The sequence below is a fragment of the Symphalangus syndactylus genome, chromosome 2, assembly GCF_028878055.3.
Source record: "Symphalangus syndactylus isolate Jambi chromosome 2, NHGRI_mSymSyn1-v2.1_pri, whole genome shotgun sequence".
In the NCBI taxonomy this organism is placed as follows: domain Eukaryota; kingdom Metazoa; phylum Chordata; class Mammalia; order Primates; family Hylobatidae; genus Symphalangus; species Symphalangus syndactylus.
The window spans coordinates 129294013-129311217 of NC_072424.2; the positions used below are offsets into that span (position 1 = coordinate 129294013).

Below are 17205 nucleotides of genomic sequence, written 5' to 3' on the forward strand. Positions count from 1 at the left end.
AATCCCCAAGTCCCCGGATGGTGTCTTCATGCAGTGGGGTGGGGGTAGGGGCAGAGCAAAGCCAGGTGAGCCTGTCCTCAGACCCCCTGGTGGTGCCTATCAGCACTGGCTGTGATGTGCAAGGGTGGGGTGATCCCTGGACTCCTGGAGGAGTGCTTTGATAGGGGAGGCAGTAGCTGCAGTGGGGCCCGGCTGCTGGAGAAGGTGGGGTTGCTTTTAGTGGCTGCAGCTGTAGGCAGGCAGCTGGGGAGCACATAGTTTGGCCCCAGTTGGCACCTATGCGTTGGGAAGCCTGTCCCTGGGACACTTGTATATGTGTGATGGTGGCCTGTTGTTAGTGGGGTGGGGTTGCTGCAGTGGCTTGGTTTTGGTCCTGGCAGTAGCAGCCAGCTGAAGCAGCAGCTGCAGGTGGGGTATGGCAGTGGGGCTCCTGGGATGTGGAGATGCAGGGGCTGTTGGGCCCCAAGGCAGGGTGATGTCTGGTGGAGGCTGGCTCTCAAAATGGCATCTTGCTGTAGCTGCCTAGAACTCAGGGGGGTGTGTGGGATTCAGTCTGAGCTCCCTCTCTAGAGCAATGCCATTGTGCTGTCTGCAAACAGCTCCCTATGTTGGTCTCTGGGCCTATGAGGGGCTCTCTGGTGGCTGGGACTAGAGGAATCCATGATGGGAATATGGACGCTGCAGGTCTGTCACTCCCCTTTCCCTGCATTGGGGAGCTTCTCTGTGCTCCCAGCCAGTCCTGGCCAACCAAGCAGGCTGCTTCTTTCCTCCCCTTCCTTGCCCTAGGTGTTTCCTGTCGGTTCTCTGTTGAATTCCAGTGTTCTGTCTTTGATGATCTATTCAAACTGTGATTATCTACTCGCTGTTTTATTCTTCATTGTGGAGGGGCAGCTGATAGATGCCTCTAGTCCATCATCTTGAAGCCCTGCCCCTTGAGAATTTCTAATGCCTCCTATTTTTTAGCCTCTTCTTTCTGTATACTTCCTGGTTTTTTCATATTATTGTATTTACCTTGTCCAAGTTTGCATTCTGTTCTGCAGCTGTAACTAAGTCTTTAGTAGTTTGTCTTTAGGTTCATTCTAAAAATTTAAGATCAGTTAAATCCATATGTTAAATAACATGATTATAGAAATATTTTTATTATGGGTCTAATCTTAGCATGTGATGCTGAGCACATTCCATTTTGCCGTGTCCCTTTTAGAATTTCCAGATGGGAACTGTCGATGGTCCTGATTAGTTCAGGGCAGAGTGTCTGCAGGGCTGTAGTGAAGCCCAGGAACACACTGGCCTCTTGGGCAGCTAAATCTATTGTCAACTAGTACTGATTTTGTCAATGTTGAGAATTTCAAACTTAAGCTGAATTCTAATTTTCCAGAGTTGATTATGTCATTGGGAAAGCTCAGATTTGGGGAGGGTCTTCCTCATTTTGAAGTAAAATGTTTCTCTGAAGGTTTCATTCTATTGGCTCATGGGCCTGAGCAGGAGAAACCTAATCCTCCTTCTACACGAATCTTCCAATCATTTGAATACATCTATAGGATAAATGTTCCAGTTCTTTTAACATTTCCTCTTAGAACATGATTTCAAGACTTTTGCCATTCTCCTTCCTAAACTCTGAATGTGATTTTTTTTTTCAAACTATTTTTGGGGGAGAATACTTTTTTCTTTATTTCCAGTCCATTGCTGACAAATACTTCTATAAAATACAATAAAATGAATTAATTGAAAAAAATTATTTAAATTCTATAAAACGAATGAACAGAAACAGTATTTGATAAGATATACCAAGCACAAGTCCAAATTTTTAAGTATTAGAAGCCACAGACATAAAATTAAATTTCAATAATGAAAATCAGAATAAACATGGGAGAAAGAATAGAATTACCCAAATTGTACACATTCTTCTTTGTGTGTAGGAGATTAGTATAATGAATCACTAGTATCACTGTTATACTCATAGCCTTCCTTTTATTGTTCTTTAGTCATAAGTTTTATTATGACTAAAATTCCCTGTATTAAAGTTCTACATACACACTTTGAATGAATACTGCTTGTGTTAGTATTTAAAGTTTGTGACAATGAGCTGCTTCTTGCTAGTTCACTTAGTTAATCTTGGTTGGATTGATGACAATGTTGCTTTCAGTGCCTGTTGTATAGGAAATTTTTTTTTTTGTTTTTTGTTTTTTTGAGACTGAGTTTCGCTCTTGTTGCCCAGGCTGGAGTGCAATGGTGCGATCTCAGCTCACTGCAACTTATGCCTCCTGGTTCGAGTGATTCTCCTGCCTCAGCTTCCCCAGTAGCTAGGATTACAGGCATGCGCCACCACACCCAGCTAATTTGTATTTTCAGTAGAGACGGGGTTTCTCCATGTTGGTCAGGCTGATCTTGAACTCCAGACCTCAGGTGATCAGCCTGCCTCGGCCTCCCAAAGTGCTGGGATTACAGGCGTGAGTCACCGCGCCCGGCTGCTAGGAAACTGTTTTTATGTTGTGCTTTTCAGATACTTACAGTAGAAAACAAATCTAACAGAGGTTTATTGAGAATAGATTTTAAAGCAATTTCAACAAGCTCAATATATTTGTAGGTACCTTGTATTCAAATTAAACAATTGTAATTTCAGCTTGGCTTTTTTTTGTTTATTTTTTCTTAAAAATATTTGATACAGACAGGGTTTCACCATGTTGCCTAGGCTGGTCTCAAACTCCTGAGCTCAAGTGATCCACCTGCCTTGGCCTCCCAAAGTGCTGGAATTACAGGTGAGAGCCGCCATGCTCGTCTGAAACAAATGTGTTTTCAAAATCCATCTTCAATCCTTCAATTGTCGACAGTTCTATTAGTTTATTTTGTAAAGGTATAGTTATGTTTAAATGTGATGAAATTCTTTTGAGGAAAGAAATGGGTTCTGGATTTTATATACTTATTTAGATTATAGTTGGCAAACCAGCCTTAAAATATCACATTTGTCGCCTGTTCCTTCAGTGTACAACAGATATGCGACTCTCACCACCAGCCACTTACCACATGAGCCTAACAAAGCGTGAATAGGTCCATACTTCATTCAAAAATGGAGTATAGGCTGGGCATGGTGGCTCACACCTGTAATCCCAGCACTTTGGGAGGCTGAGGCAGGCGGGTCACAAGGTCAGGAGTTCAAGACTACTCTGACCAACATGGTGAAACCCCATCTCTACTAAAAATACGAAAATTAGCTGGGCATGGTGGCACGCCCCTGTAGCCCCAGCTCCTCAGGAGGCTGAGGCAGGAGAATCGCTTGAACCCAGGAGGTGGAGGTTGCAGTGAGCTGAAATCATGCCACTGCACTCCAGCCTGGGTGACAGAGTGAGACTCTGTCTCAAAAAAAAAAAAAAAAAAAAAAAATAAAGGAGTCTATGGAATTTGGATGTTGCATCAGTGTCAACTTGCTATAGAAATTGCTACTCTCTTACCCTCAATTTCTGAAATGATCTTGTTGGGTCTGGGAACAGCAGGTGCAGGAGTGGTACCAGAATGTAAATTTGAATAGTGCTGTCCAAGGAGGGTTTTGTCTGTATTAAAGTTTGAATCCCAGAACTGAATGCCAAACTTCAGGCTTGGTGTAATTCAAAGGAAATAGAGCAGGATATCACCTCTCTCATTCTAAATATTTTACTTTTGTGAATGCAGCCCAAGTTTTGGGGGGGGGGCGGAATGTGTGTGTGCCTGTGCATGTGTATATTTGTGCTCATATCACTGTTGACTCAACACTTTAAATGGACTAAAATTCCCCGGTGTTTTCTTTTTCTTTTTTCTTTTTTTTTTTTTTTTTTGAGACGGAGACTCGCTCTGTCGCCCAGGCTGGAGTGCAGTGGCGCAATCTTGGCTCACTGCAAGCTCCGCCTCTCGGGTTCACGCCATTCTCCTGCCTCAGCCTCTCCGAGTAGCTGGGACTACAGGCGCCCGCCACCATGCCCAGCTAATTTTTTTTGTATTTTTAGTAGAGACGGGGTTTCACCGTCGTCTCGATCTCCTGACCTCCTGATCCGCCCGCCTCGGCCTCCCAAAGTGCTAGGATTACAAGCGTGAGCCACCGCGCCCGGCCTCCCCGGTGTTTTCATAGTTGCCACTATTCTATCACATCTTCCTTTCATTTCTGACCCGTGGCTACAGTTCCCTTCTCTAGAGGTGATGAGAACTGGCAGTTACTTGTGCGTGTTTCTAGAGATATTCTTTTCAGAAAGGTACAAATGGTACTATACTATGTACCTTTGTTATTTGTATAGATGCACTATTAGACACCTTACTTTCTTCACTAACTGTATCTTGGAGAGTCGTTCAGATTGGCATATAAAGAACTTCCCCATTTCCTTTCAAGACTACATCATATTCTATAGTATGGATGTCCCATATTTGTTTAAGAAGTTACATATCAATGAATATTCATGTAGTACCTTGTCTTTTGCTATATTATAATTGGATAACTGCCTATTCCTCATTTTCTATATTTAGTAACCTATCTTATATCCTCAGGACTGGAATTTCAGGGCCAAGAGGTATGTGCATATTAAGTTTTGTTATGTATTTATACCAATAATTTATACCAAAATTATACCTGTTCACACTTCCACCAGCAATGTATGAGACTGCCTGTTTGGGGGAATTTCTGAGTTTTTTCGTGAATCATAACTGCAGTAGGTAGAATTAACCAACTGATTTTTTTATTTTATAAAATCTATCTAGGATTGAAGGAATTAAGCTCAAGCCACAGGTTCTCTGTCCTGATGATAATCAGTCATTGTACTTTTGAGTGGCAATTTGATCTCATGTGTATCTAAATCCGTAAAATAGTTAGCAACAGAACAGGAATCAACTGTGTTTTTAAAATGCAAATCTTTGGATGGTTTCATTACTTAATGCAGACTCATGCATTTAAATGGGAAGCTAAATTGAATGCCATAATCATATTATTTATAAAAGTTTTTGTTAAACTAATTTTGAAAGAATCATTTTACATTTGTTGCTTCAGTCAGACTGAACCTAAAGATTTATTAATTATAAAGAAAATTTTTTAAGTGATCCCCATCACAGTCTATAGGGCCTGCCCTCTGTGATTTCCTCTGTGGAGGTCAGCCTTGGTTTTGTTCGCAGGAAGCTTCTTGTTTCTTGTCCTGTATGTCAGTGTGGTCTGACAGCAATCCCCAGGTCCCGGCCAGTGGTACTGATGTCACATTATTTTATGCCGCCTGCTTTGGCGTATCCTTGAGGTAGCCATGGAACCAGACTCCACTCTGGTGGCTTTCTCCTGATAGCTGCACAAGTAATTGCATTTGCAGTCTGAGGACATTTATTTCCAGAAGATCAGCCCTGTGCCCCTGAATCCTGCAGCACTTAATCAGAGCACTAAGGGAGTGGCCATCCCCAAGGCCTTGTCACTCTGACTCTTGAGTCCTGCATTTTATACAAGAAACAGCTTAGGGTTCACTGAGCTGAATGTGCCTGAAAAAGAGAAACTCAACCTGCTCACAGACACCATTGTATTCTATGAACACAAACTGATTTTGTGATTTTCACTAGACATAAATGTTGATTCCTAGGTTTAAAAAGAAAACGTTCTTTGGATTTGTTAGAGAGGATTGTTTTGGCCCTTTTCTCGAAGTTGGTGAAACAATAGTATGATATTGGGGTAGAAAAATTCCTCATAGTTGAAATATTTTAATTGTGTTTATTGGTCTTGTGGATTTTAGCTGCCAGTTGAGTTGTCTACTCCAAATGGACAGTAACTCCATAGGTCACAAGCATCTGAGATTTTTTTTGTGTATTTTGAGGGTCTTTAGTGAATATATAATATTCCATATGGTTTTAGAATTCTAAAGTGATTAGGATTAATTTCCATCCCAGCATCATTGAATTTAGGACCTCAATTTTCTAACCAGACATCAGACTGTGCAGTTGGCCCTCTGCATCCACAAGTTCCACATCTGTGGATTCAACTAACCATGGATAAAAAAATGTGGAAAAAAACCAATACAAATAACAAGACAACAATAAAAATAATACAAATAAAAACAACACATGATAACAGTTGTTTACCTAGTATTTACAGTGCATTTGGTATGATAAGTAATCTAGAGATGATTTAAAGTATACAGAAGAATATGTGTAGCTTATATGAGAATATCATTCCATTTTATATGGGAGACTTGAGCATCCTCAGGTTTTCATATCCTCCGGGGTCCTAGAACCAATTCCCCAAGGATACCAGGGAACGACTGTAGTTTCCAAGTAAAATATGCACCTGATTTATTATCACCTTTACTGATACTAGTTACTCTAATTGAGCAAGTGAGAAGCTATTACATTATGATCTGAAGAGAAATCTGCAAACTGTTAAAATAATGAATTTGTGATAAAGTGTCCTTGACTCTACTTTTAAGGACTGTCATTTAATTAGCAGCAACAGTGGGGCTTCTCTACAGAGATGACTAGTTTAGCAAAGGAAAGGGGAAACCAAGACCTTGAAAAGCAAAAGGCATTTTACAAAATAGATTCCATAATTAGTTGAGTTATTACATCTCTGAAAAGGGCAGGCTTCTCTAACTACATAGCTACTCTGTGACTTTTCTCTCAAATTGATGCCTGAGACTTCCCTGATTTTAAAAAGTCACCATAATGAAAAAAAAATAAGATGTTATGTTTCTTATAAAAAATAGGAACTAGTGTTTCAGGCTATCCTTTTTCCTGTTTCCAAGCTGTTAATGGAGAGAAATTTCTTTTAAAGCCCAGTTCTAATGCAAAAGAGATGATTGCATTTTAACTGGCAGCCTGAAATGTTATCAGCTCATTTAGATGTACAGTCTGTTATTTAAAGATATTTTGTTTCTTTTTAGTGCTTTTTACCTCTAACATACTATTTTTAATAATTTTTTTTTTTTTTTTTTTTACCAGTTAACTAGGCAGAATACTATAGCAATGCTAGTTAACACGCCGCTTAATATTTCTTAATGTGAATTCATGTATTTTGGAACTTGATGTTAAAAAATAATTTTAAAAAATCAATTTTAAAGATGCTCATGCCTGTAATCCCAGCACTTTGGGAGGCCGAGGCGGGTAGATCACCTGAGGTTGGGAGTTCAAGACCAGCCTGACCAATATGGAGAAACCCTGTCTCTACTAAAAATACAAAATTAGCTGGGCGTGGTGGCATGTGCCTGTAATCCCATCTACTTGGGAGGCTGTGGCAGGAGAATCGCTTGAACCCAGTAGGCGGAGGTCGTGGTGAGCCGAGATTGTGCCATTGTACTCCAGCCTGGGCAACAAGAGTGAAACTCCGTCCCAGGGGGAAAAAAATCCTCCTTTGGTGCCTCTGTGGACCATTCTAGATTATGGTAAATAGAATTAAGTGCACAGGTAACCTTCTTTATGTCCTTCATTATTTTTCTCAACCTAATTTCACGTTATGTTATTTTGAGACAAGGTCGTGCTGTGTCACCAAGGCTGGAGTGCACTGATGCAATTACTGCTCACTGTAGCCTCGAATTCCTAGGCTCAAGCAATCCTCCTGTCTCAGTCTCCCAAGTAGCTGGGACCATAGCACATGCTACCATGCATGGCTAATTATTTTATTTTATATATGATAGGGGTTTACCAAGTTGCACAGGCTGGTGTCCAACTCCTGGGCTCAAGCGATCTTTTGTCTCCACCTCCCAAAGAGCTGGGATTACAGGTGTGAGCCACTGTGCCCAGCCCATATTATATTCTTTAAGATTATTCTTCTAAGTATGATACTTTCCCTCTACTTTTAATCCTCCCACCTACCAAATGGCTAGTTGTTTCTGTTTCCTTTCTTCAGGTTCTTTCTGCATTAATTGTCTTTATGAGACAAGGGGATATGCAATGAATACTGGATATTGGAAGTCAATGAATATTTTTATGCAATGATGTTTTTATGAGAATATTCCTCTATTATTTAAAATAGCATTGAGGGGGCACCTTTATTCAAATAATTGTTAGTGCCTAGCTAGGACTCTGAGAGCTTACTGTTTATTAAAAATAAATTTCCATATACACCAAGCTTGAGAAAGATAGTTCTATAAACATATTCTATATATGGACTGAATCTACTAATATGTTATCCAGTGATTTGTTTTTATTAACTCTTTCCAGTGTTCCACACAGAAAAGGCTTATGTGTCAAAGTTTCCTTCTTTTTTCTAACCTAGATTTTATATTTTATATCCCTTCTCTGTTTTTTTTGTTTGTTTTTTGTTTTCTTTTTGATGGAGTCTTGTTCTGTTGCCCAGGCTGGAGTACAGTGGAGTGATCTCAGTTCACTGCAACCTCCACCTCCCAGGTTCAAGCGATTCTCCTGCCTCAGGCTCCCGAGTAGCTGGGATTACAGGTGTGTGCCACCATGCCCAGCTAATTTTTGTATTTTTGTTTAGTAGAGGTGGGGTTTCACCATGTTGGCCAGGCTGGTCTCGAACTCCTGACCTTAGCGATCCACCCACCTCAGCCTCCAAAATGCTGGGATTACAGGTGTGAGCCACCATGCCTGGCCCCCTTTTCTGTTTTTAAGACACCTAAATTTTCCTGACATACCATTAGGATTTAATAACTTTATGAGGAGACTATAGGGAACTTGGAGTTAAAAATGGAAGGAGTAATTAACCCAACCCCTTGTAGTTATTAGCATGCAAAGTCAATGAATTTGCTATAGCAAATGCAGGTGTACCCTGTTGACTTCTGATGTTATTGTCTTCACTTTCTGTCATCATTTTAGGACCTGCTCAGTGTTGTAGAAGCAAAAGAAGCTCTTGAAAGAGAAGTTAAGATCTTCCAAGAAAGGCTGCTTGCTGGCCAGCAGGTCTGGGATGCCTCAAAGCAGGAAGTGAGCCTCCTGAAGAAAAGCTCTTCTGAGTTGGAGAAGAGTTTGAAGGCCAGTCAGGATGCAGTCACAGCCTCACAAAGCCAGTACTCCTCATTTAGGGAGAAAATCGCAGCCCTCCTTAGGGGCAGATTGAGCATGACTGGGTCCACTGAGGACACCATTTTGGAGAAGATTCGAGAACTGGACAGCTGGGAAGAAAGCAGGGACCAGGTGAGTGGGTCATGGCTATTTACAGACATCTTAAGAACAGTGAGCTCATTCATTTAGCATGCTCAGTGACTGTATTAGTCTATTCTCACACTGCTATAAGAAATACTCGAGACTGAGTAATTTATAAAGAAAAAGAGGTTTAATGGATTCACAGTTCCACATGGCTGGGGAGGCCTCACAATCATGGCAGAAAGCAAAGGAGGAGCAAAGGCACGTCTTACATGGTGGCAGGCAAGAGAGAGAGTGTGCAGGGGAACTGCCCTTTATAAAACCATCACATCTCCTGAGAGTTATTCTCTATCACAAGAACAGCATGGGAAAAAGCTACCCCCATAATTCAATTACCTCCCACCAGGTCCCTCCCACGACATGTGGGGATTATGGGAGCTACAATTCAAGATGAGATTTGGGTGGAGACACAGCCAAACCATATCAGTGACTTATCTCAATTAGCTAAAAGCATCACTTAAGGCCAGGCATAGGCCTATAACCCCAGTCCATTTGGAGGCCAACGTAGTCACTTGAGGCCAGGAGTTCAAGACCAGCCTGAGCAATATAGTGAGACCCCTCTCTCTACTGAAAATAAAAATTAAGTCCCAGCTACTTGGGAGGCTGAAGTGGGAGAATTTCTTGAGCCCACGAGTTTGAAGTTGCAGTGAGCTATGATTGCGTCTCTGCACTCCAGCCTGGGCTACAGAGCAAATCCTGTCTCTAAAAAAAAGTATAATTTAAATATGGTTGTATTAATTTCCATTTTAATGGAAAGTAATGGCAGTCCCACAAGTCACATCTAACTATGATGCAGGTTCTGGAGTTGGACCTGCCTGGTGCTGAATCCCGTCTCTGCTGTACATTCACTCACTGGCCATGTAAGCTTGGGCAGGTTCTTGAGTTTACGGCCTTGGAGATTGTTTTCTTATCTACAGAAAGGGGTTAGCACAGGTTCCATGACCCCCCTTACCTGAAACTCTTGGGGCCCACTGTGTTTTTGAGTTCAGAATTTTTCAGAGCTTAGAAAGGTAATGCAGAGTGCAGCCTTACACAGCCCTCCACTGTGGTATCTGGGACAGTTTCCTACCATCAATCACATTCACAGGTCTGCAGCTAAGCCTGAGAGCAACAGTAAGTGGGATAAATGAAGACCGCAAATAGCCTCTTGTCATTTTGGGTCAGGATTTGCTGCCCAGCTGGGTCAGGTCAGGCCAAGCTTTGTCAGTAAATGAGTTATGAAAAAACCTGGATTTTGGAATTACAGATAAAAGTTCCCAGACCTGTAATGGTATCTGGCTGATCAGGTTATTGTTTCATGTATGTCTTGAATGAAAAAAATTGTTATAAAGATCTTAACTCATTGCCTGGCAAGTCACAACAATAAATATTAACTATTGCTGCTGTTGCCTCTCCTTCTTCCTCCTTCTCTCCTCTTTTTCATAATGTGTTGGTGCCCAGAACAGTCTTTTAGGGGTCCTATCTAACAAATGGAGAAAAATGGTTTAATTCACGTATATGATTGAGGCTTGTTTAACTCTGTCATCTTGTTTCTACTATCAAGAACTCTCTTTCTCTATAAAGCTTTACCTAGCAGAGTCCACTTCAGCGCAGGCTTTGTTTAAATTATCATCAAACCTAAATTATAGAAGTCCTAGTTAATGAGGCTTTAAAGTAAATGATCTCCAAAGTCCTTGTATAATTCCATTATGAACTATTTCTTCTATTGCTGTCATGCTTGCTTGAAAGGAGAAAATGCATTTTACCATCTTTTAATGTTACTAAAAAACTCAGAAGAATCACTAACTCAAAGTTCAGGGTTGCATTTGTCAATTTCCTTTAGTGATAGTAAATTCCCTTTAAAAATTCTCCAAATTTCGAGCTTGCAGTGAGCTGAGATCGTGCCACTGCACTCCGGCCTGGGCGACAGAGCGAGACTCGGTCTCAAAAAAAAAAAAAAAAATTCTCCGAAATTCGCGCATACTCTAGGAGCAACCTTAGTGGCCCCTTTAGCCAAGCGCGTTTTCTTTTCTTTTTCTTTTCTTTTCTTTTTCTTTTCTTTTCTTTTCTTTTCTTTTCTTTTCTTTTCTTTTTTTTTTTTTTTTTTTTTTTTTTTTTTTTTTTTTGAGACGGAGTCTTGCTCTGTCACCCAGGCTGGAGTGCAGTGGCGCGATCTCGGCTCACTGCAAGCTCCGCCTCCCGGGTTCACGCCATTCTCCTGCCTCAGCCTCTCCGAGTAGCTGGGACTACAGGCGCCCGCCACCACGCCCGGCTAATTTTTTGTATTTTTGGTAGAGACGGGGTTTCACCGTGGTCTCGATCTCCTGACCTCGTGATCCGCCCGCCTCGGCCTCCCAAAGTGCTGGGATTACAAGCGTGAGCCACCGCGCCCGGCTCTTTTCTTTTCTTTTCCTTTCCTTTCTTTCCTTTTCTTTTCTTTTCTTTCTTTCTTTCTTTTTTTTTTTTTGAGATGGAGTCTTGCTCTGTCGCCCAGGCCGGAGTGCAGTGGTGCAAACTCGGCTCACTGCAACCTTCGCCTCCCAGGTTCAAGCGATACTCCTGCCTCAGCCTACCGAGTAGCTGGGACTACAGGTGTGCACCACCACACCCAGCTAATTTTTGTATTTTTAGTGGTGACGGGGTTTCACCATGTTGGCCAGGATGGTCTCGATCTCTTGACCTTGTGATCCGCCTGCCTCGGCCTCCCAAAGTGCTGGGATTACAGGCATGAGCCACCGTGCCCGGCTGCCAAGTGCATTTTCTATCACTTTGTGGAGATAAAATGTCGAGTGCTCATTGGCTGTCTTCCACTCTAATGTGTAGAGGTCTCCGCGAGTAACTTAGTTTTTCTTGTAACTCAGTCTACATGGAGGTACTTGATTGAGAAAGAAAATGATTTATAGGTTTGGAAATCAGCTTCATTAAGTCATTTCCTTAAATGGTAACAGATATGCAGACGATTTCCAGCTCATGAAAATTTAATTTAAAAAATTTTCAACTTGACGATGGTGTGAAAGTGATACACATTCAGTGGAAACCATACTTTGAGTGTGCATGCAGCCATCTTGTTTTTCACTTTCAGTATTCAACAAATTACATGAGACTTTCAATACTTTGTTATAGAATAGGCTTTGTGTTAGATGATTTTGCCCAAATATAGGCCAATGTAAGTGTTCTGGGCACTTTTAAGGTAGGGTAGGCAAAGCCATGATGTTCGGTAGGTTAGGTATATTAAATGCATTTCTGACTTAAGAAACTCAACTAACATGTCTTTATCGGGACATAACCTCACCATTAGTCGAGGAGCATCTGTACTTCAATAGCTAATTTTTTTTTTTTGCCATTTCATTTTATTACTTTCCACTTCTATATTTCCAAGTATTTTCTTAAAACTACTTTAATCCCTGAATGTGAAACAAGGCACATAATTATCAGCATGATGTATATGTTTATTTTCTAAAGCCAAATGATGTAAATTGGTTAAGCTGGGTATGCTTTCTCCCACTCCCCATAAAAATTAGAATGATTCAGTCTTTTTAGTGCCTTTGTCTGCCATTCCTACCCTGTAATTTTTTTCAATAGCTGCTCTCCCTATTTAAAAGCCTGAAATCAAGCATATAGCTGGTGTCTCATGTGACTCATCTTCAAGTAAAATCAGGAGAAAATGGATTTCATATATTGTCTTAGAAATGTTTCTAAAGAATGGGAGCTTTACAAATTGATGAATCTGTTTGTTGAGGAGGCTGCATGTCCCTGCCAGCTGCCATGGCTACGCACACAGTCAGTGGCTGAGTAATTCTGACGTGAAGGCTCAACTGCGGGTTCAGGCTCAGCTTGGCAGATTCTCCGCTTCAGGCTGGCTCCTGCTTCCCGAACGTTGCTTGTCTTGTTTACTCTTGTGCTATCCATTTTTCCCCTCCTGTGTTTGCGGTTCTCAGTAGAATTCAGGACATCACCCACACTTTTACAGCACGGCATTTCTACTTGTTCCTTGCATATCTGCTTCTGGCAAGATTTAATCTTTTTAGAAGCTTTACTATATCTTAGAGCAAAGTTTTTCATCCTCAGAACTATTGGCATTTTGGACTGGATAATTTTTTGCTGTGGGGGCCTGTCCTGTGCATTGCAGGATTTTGAGCGGCGTCCTTGGCCTCTACCTGCTAGTAGCACTCCCCTTCCCAGTTTGTGACAACCACAGATGTCTTTAGAGACTGCCTAATGTCCACCGGGGGTCAAAATTGCCCCCAGTTGAAAACCACTGTCTTAGAGGAATGTTCTACTGCCAGGTTCCCACGAATTCTAAATGAGTATTTAGATGTTACTTAGCCTTGGAATTTCAGGACACCATAGCAGTTGTTTATGAAATAATGACTTCTTGCACAATGACAGAAAGTTACGACATTTTCAGATTTTACTTTAGAATTTTGAGGCAATTTTGTTTTCTTTCTTCTTCACCTCTATCTGGACATTTTTCCTGTTCTGCTTTAGGTACACCGAAGGCTTTATTTCCTTCCTTGAGGTGTTTGCTGGTCCAGGGACTCTGTGGGAGCTGTGGGGACCCCGCCTGATGCTATAAAGCAAGGGTCTCCAACCCTCGGGCTGCGCGCCCGCACCAGTGCATGGCCTAGTAGGAAACGGGCTGCACAGGCGGAGGGGAGTGGTGGGCGAGTGAGCATTGCTGCCTGAGTTCACTTCCTGTCAGATCAGCAGTGGCATTAGATTCTCATAGGAACGTGAACCCTATTGTGAACTGTGCATGCGAGGGATCTAGGCTGCATGCATCTTATGAGAATCTAATGCCTGATGATCTGAGGTGGAACAGGTTCATTCTGACACAAAAGTTGTCATCCACGAAACCAGTCTCTGGTGACAAAAAGGCTGGCGATCTCTGCTGTAAAGGACTGGAGATGTGCTCCACAGCCTCCTCCTCCCCATTCTGATCCCAGAGCCCGATTATCATTCTCCTGCTCTGTTCTTAACCCTGCCACCTACTAAAGTGAGCATCTTTCCAGAAGCACCAGCACACTTCCATCTGGGACATTTCATTGTCCAAAATTAGGCTGCACGGTCGCTCCGGGCTACAGAGGCATCTGAGAGAGTGAACAGATGGAAGTTTCAGCGTTTCTAGCCTCTCCAGTTATATGAGTTTCCTGGGGCTGCCATGACAAAGTACTGCAATTGGGCAGCTTAAACAACAGAAAGTTCTTGCCTCACAGTTCTGGAGATGAGAAGTCTGGGATCAAGGTGTCAGTAGGGTTGGTTCCTTCTGAGGGCTGTGAGGGAGAATCTGTCCCATGTCTCACTCCTAGCTTCTGCTGGCCTCAGGCATTGCATTCTTTGTTGGAGGGATAGTGTTCTTCCTGCGTCTTCACATTGCCTTCCTCTATGCATGTCGGTCTTTGTGTCCAAATTTCTCCTCTTATAAGGACCCCAGTCATCTTGGATTAGGGTCCACCTTAGGGACCTCGTTTTAACTTCATCACCACTCTAAAGACCCGATTTCCAAAGAAAGTCACATTCTGAGGTACTGGGGGGCTTCAACATATCTTTTTTTGGGGGGACCTAATTTAACTCAAAACAAAAGTTGAGATGAACAGAGGAAGTGGGGTAGGGTTAGCCAGTCAACAGTGCTGGCCACACAAGCCAACAGGAGGGAGGGAGGATTTGGTCGACACTTTCTAGTACCTGGTAACTAACATATTCTCCAAGTGAAAATTATAGCTTGAATAATTGGAAAAGAGTTTATGTCTAAAAGGAACTGGACTGTAAGTGACCCAAATGGCTCTTTCGTCAGTGTAGAACTTCTTGGCTTCTATTTGGTTTAATTTTAGGACAAAAATGTCTCTCTGGTGAAATCAACACATAGTTGTCCCTGGGGAGTGAATTAAATCTTTTAGGGCATTATGACTTTACTTCTAAAAACCATGCAGCTTATTCTTTAACTATATTGTGCTTTTTGTTTAAAAAAAAGCACAAACAAAAAAATATCTTTTTTGTTTAAAGGTATGTGTTCTTCACCCCTCACCCCCCACTGCCCACCTCTAGTGTTGAAATATCTGCTGCATTTTGTCCCATAGAATATCAGGTATATGTTAAGAAATGATCCTAAGAAAAAGAAAAGAAAAGAAAGCAAGGCTTATTTATTGTTTAGAGATTTCGGTATGAAAAACAGCACAAGTTTACGGTTTTGGTGGAGCACATATGTTCACTCAGGCACTGGCATTTGATGTTCCCAAGAATGAGTCAGTTTGGAATGTTAATTTATTTGAATTAATTTATCTAAATTTAGTTAGAAAAAAACTTGGTGGTGTCGTATGCACTGACACCTAAATAAGCTTCTGAAGCTACGTTCTGTGATCTGATAGAGTGCAGGAGGGCTCTCAGCTGTTTTCTTCTCTCTGGACACGAGAATCTTGGCATGGCAGGTATCCCCTGCAAATTTCAGCGATCTATGTATTAGTGGTTTTAAAGTTGCACTTCGCTGAGTCTCAAGGGTCTGTAGAGCACCCTCAGGTCCAGATGGGGTGAAGATGCAAGAGGGACCTTCTTGCCTTTGATTCAAACACATTTGTCCCTTATTTATTCTTCCTAGAAAGACTTCTAGTTGAGAGAAAAACTATGCTGAAAATAGTTTGAAAAACATGGCATAGGACAATTCCTGGAGGGTTCTTTAGCTCCTCATGGCAACAGCATAGGATTGATGGAACCCGTACCCTGGAGCAGTAACCCTGATGACGGAAATGGATGCGATGTGTTAAACTTCAGTATGGTGTGAAACACCGTGGGGGTCAAATTATCTAAATCAGCTCATTGAGTCATCATAGCAAAATATACGAATTTCAGAGAGATTAGTTACTTGCTTCAGTTAACCTACTGGTAAGTGGTACAGGGGAAATTGAAACCAGGGCTATCTGACTCTAAAGTCCCCGTCCTGCACTCTGGTCTACGTCAGATGCTTACATCTTCCTTCAGGGTCAGTATCACTCCCTTAGTCTAACTTACTGCAGTTACTCTGGGCGTCAGCTTCGGAATGGAGACCATACTGATTGGTGTCTACAGAAGGCTTGCTTTTTTCCAGTAAAGTCGGTGGTGTTCTGACTATAGCTAAGTGATCACACAGTTCTCCCTCTCTCCGCTTGAGGTTTATTGAATCAGTCTTCTCTTTGGTTTTGTTCTCTCCGCTGTGTCATTTGTGGTATAGGAGATGTTGAAGAGTCTTCAGGTAGAAATGCTCACTTCCTGTTTGCAGTCCAACGTGAAACCACATCTCCTGATGTGCTGTACTTCTAGTAATGCGAATCAGTCCCTTGGGAGGCAGCATCTTGTGGACAATTTTTTGTAGATTACATTATTTGTTATACCAAGATAAACACTGTTTCTCTTGCATTAAGATCAGATTTATCTGCTATATGAGTAAGGTATACTTACTAATATAACTATGAATGTATCAGTAGATATTTTTATTATTGGTAAGCAGGAAAGGTAGGAAATATGAAATGAGGTTTCTCAGAGCTTCCTGTTCTGAGATGACACTAAAAATTTCCTTGGTAAATGTAATTCCTTGGATGTGGCTCTGAATAGCTTACCATCAAATATCTAATTTCAAGCCCACACACAGAAGTGTAGAATTAATTGAATTATAGGTCTGGAAGCTTGAGAGCCATGGAAGCACAGGATTGAAGGGTTTAGAGCTCAGGTAGTCTAACCTTCCTCATGTAGCACTTCAATCTGCATTGCAACATTCTTAATTGGTATAAGCATACCTCAGAGACCACTGCAACAAAGCAAATGTCACAATAAAATGCGTCACACAATTTTTTTTTGGTTTCTCAGTGCATATAAAAGTTATGTTTATACTAGACTGTGTAGTCTATTAAGTGTGTAATAACCCTATATCTAAAAAACTATATAGATACCTTAATTAAAAATACTTTATTGCTAAGAAGTGCTAACAATCATCTCAGCCTTCAGCAAGTCATAATCTTTTTGCTGGTGGAGGGTTTTACTGTAATATTGATGGTTACTGCTGATCAGAGTGGTGGTTCCTGAAGGTTGGGTGGCTGTGGCAATTTCTTAAAATAAGACAACAATGTAGTTGAAAACAACAATTGACTCTTTTTTTTCTCAAAAGATTTCTCTGTAGCA

At 41.5% G+C, this 17205-nt stretch overlaps 1 protein-coding gene across 2 annotated transcripts in view; it reads left to right on the forward strand.

The window, feature by feature from the left end:
* Positions 1–17205, forward strand: part of ARMT1 (acidic residue methyltransferase 1) — a 172199-nt gene that overhangs the window by 115249 nt on the left and 39745 nt on the right. For both annotated transcript variants that reach the window (XM_055267480.2, XM_055267486.2), the window contains one exon: positions 8755–9072. In XM_055267480.2, coding sequence (XP_055123455.2) covers positions 8755–9072 — 318 coding nt within the window. The remainder of the gene's footprint in view (positions 1–8754; positions 9073–17205) is intronic.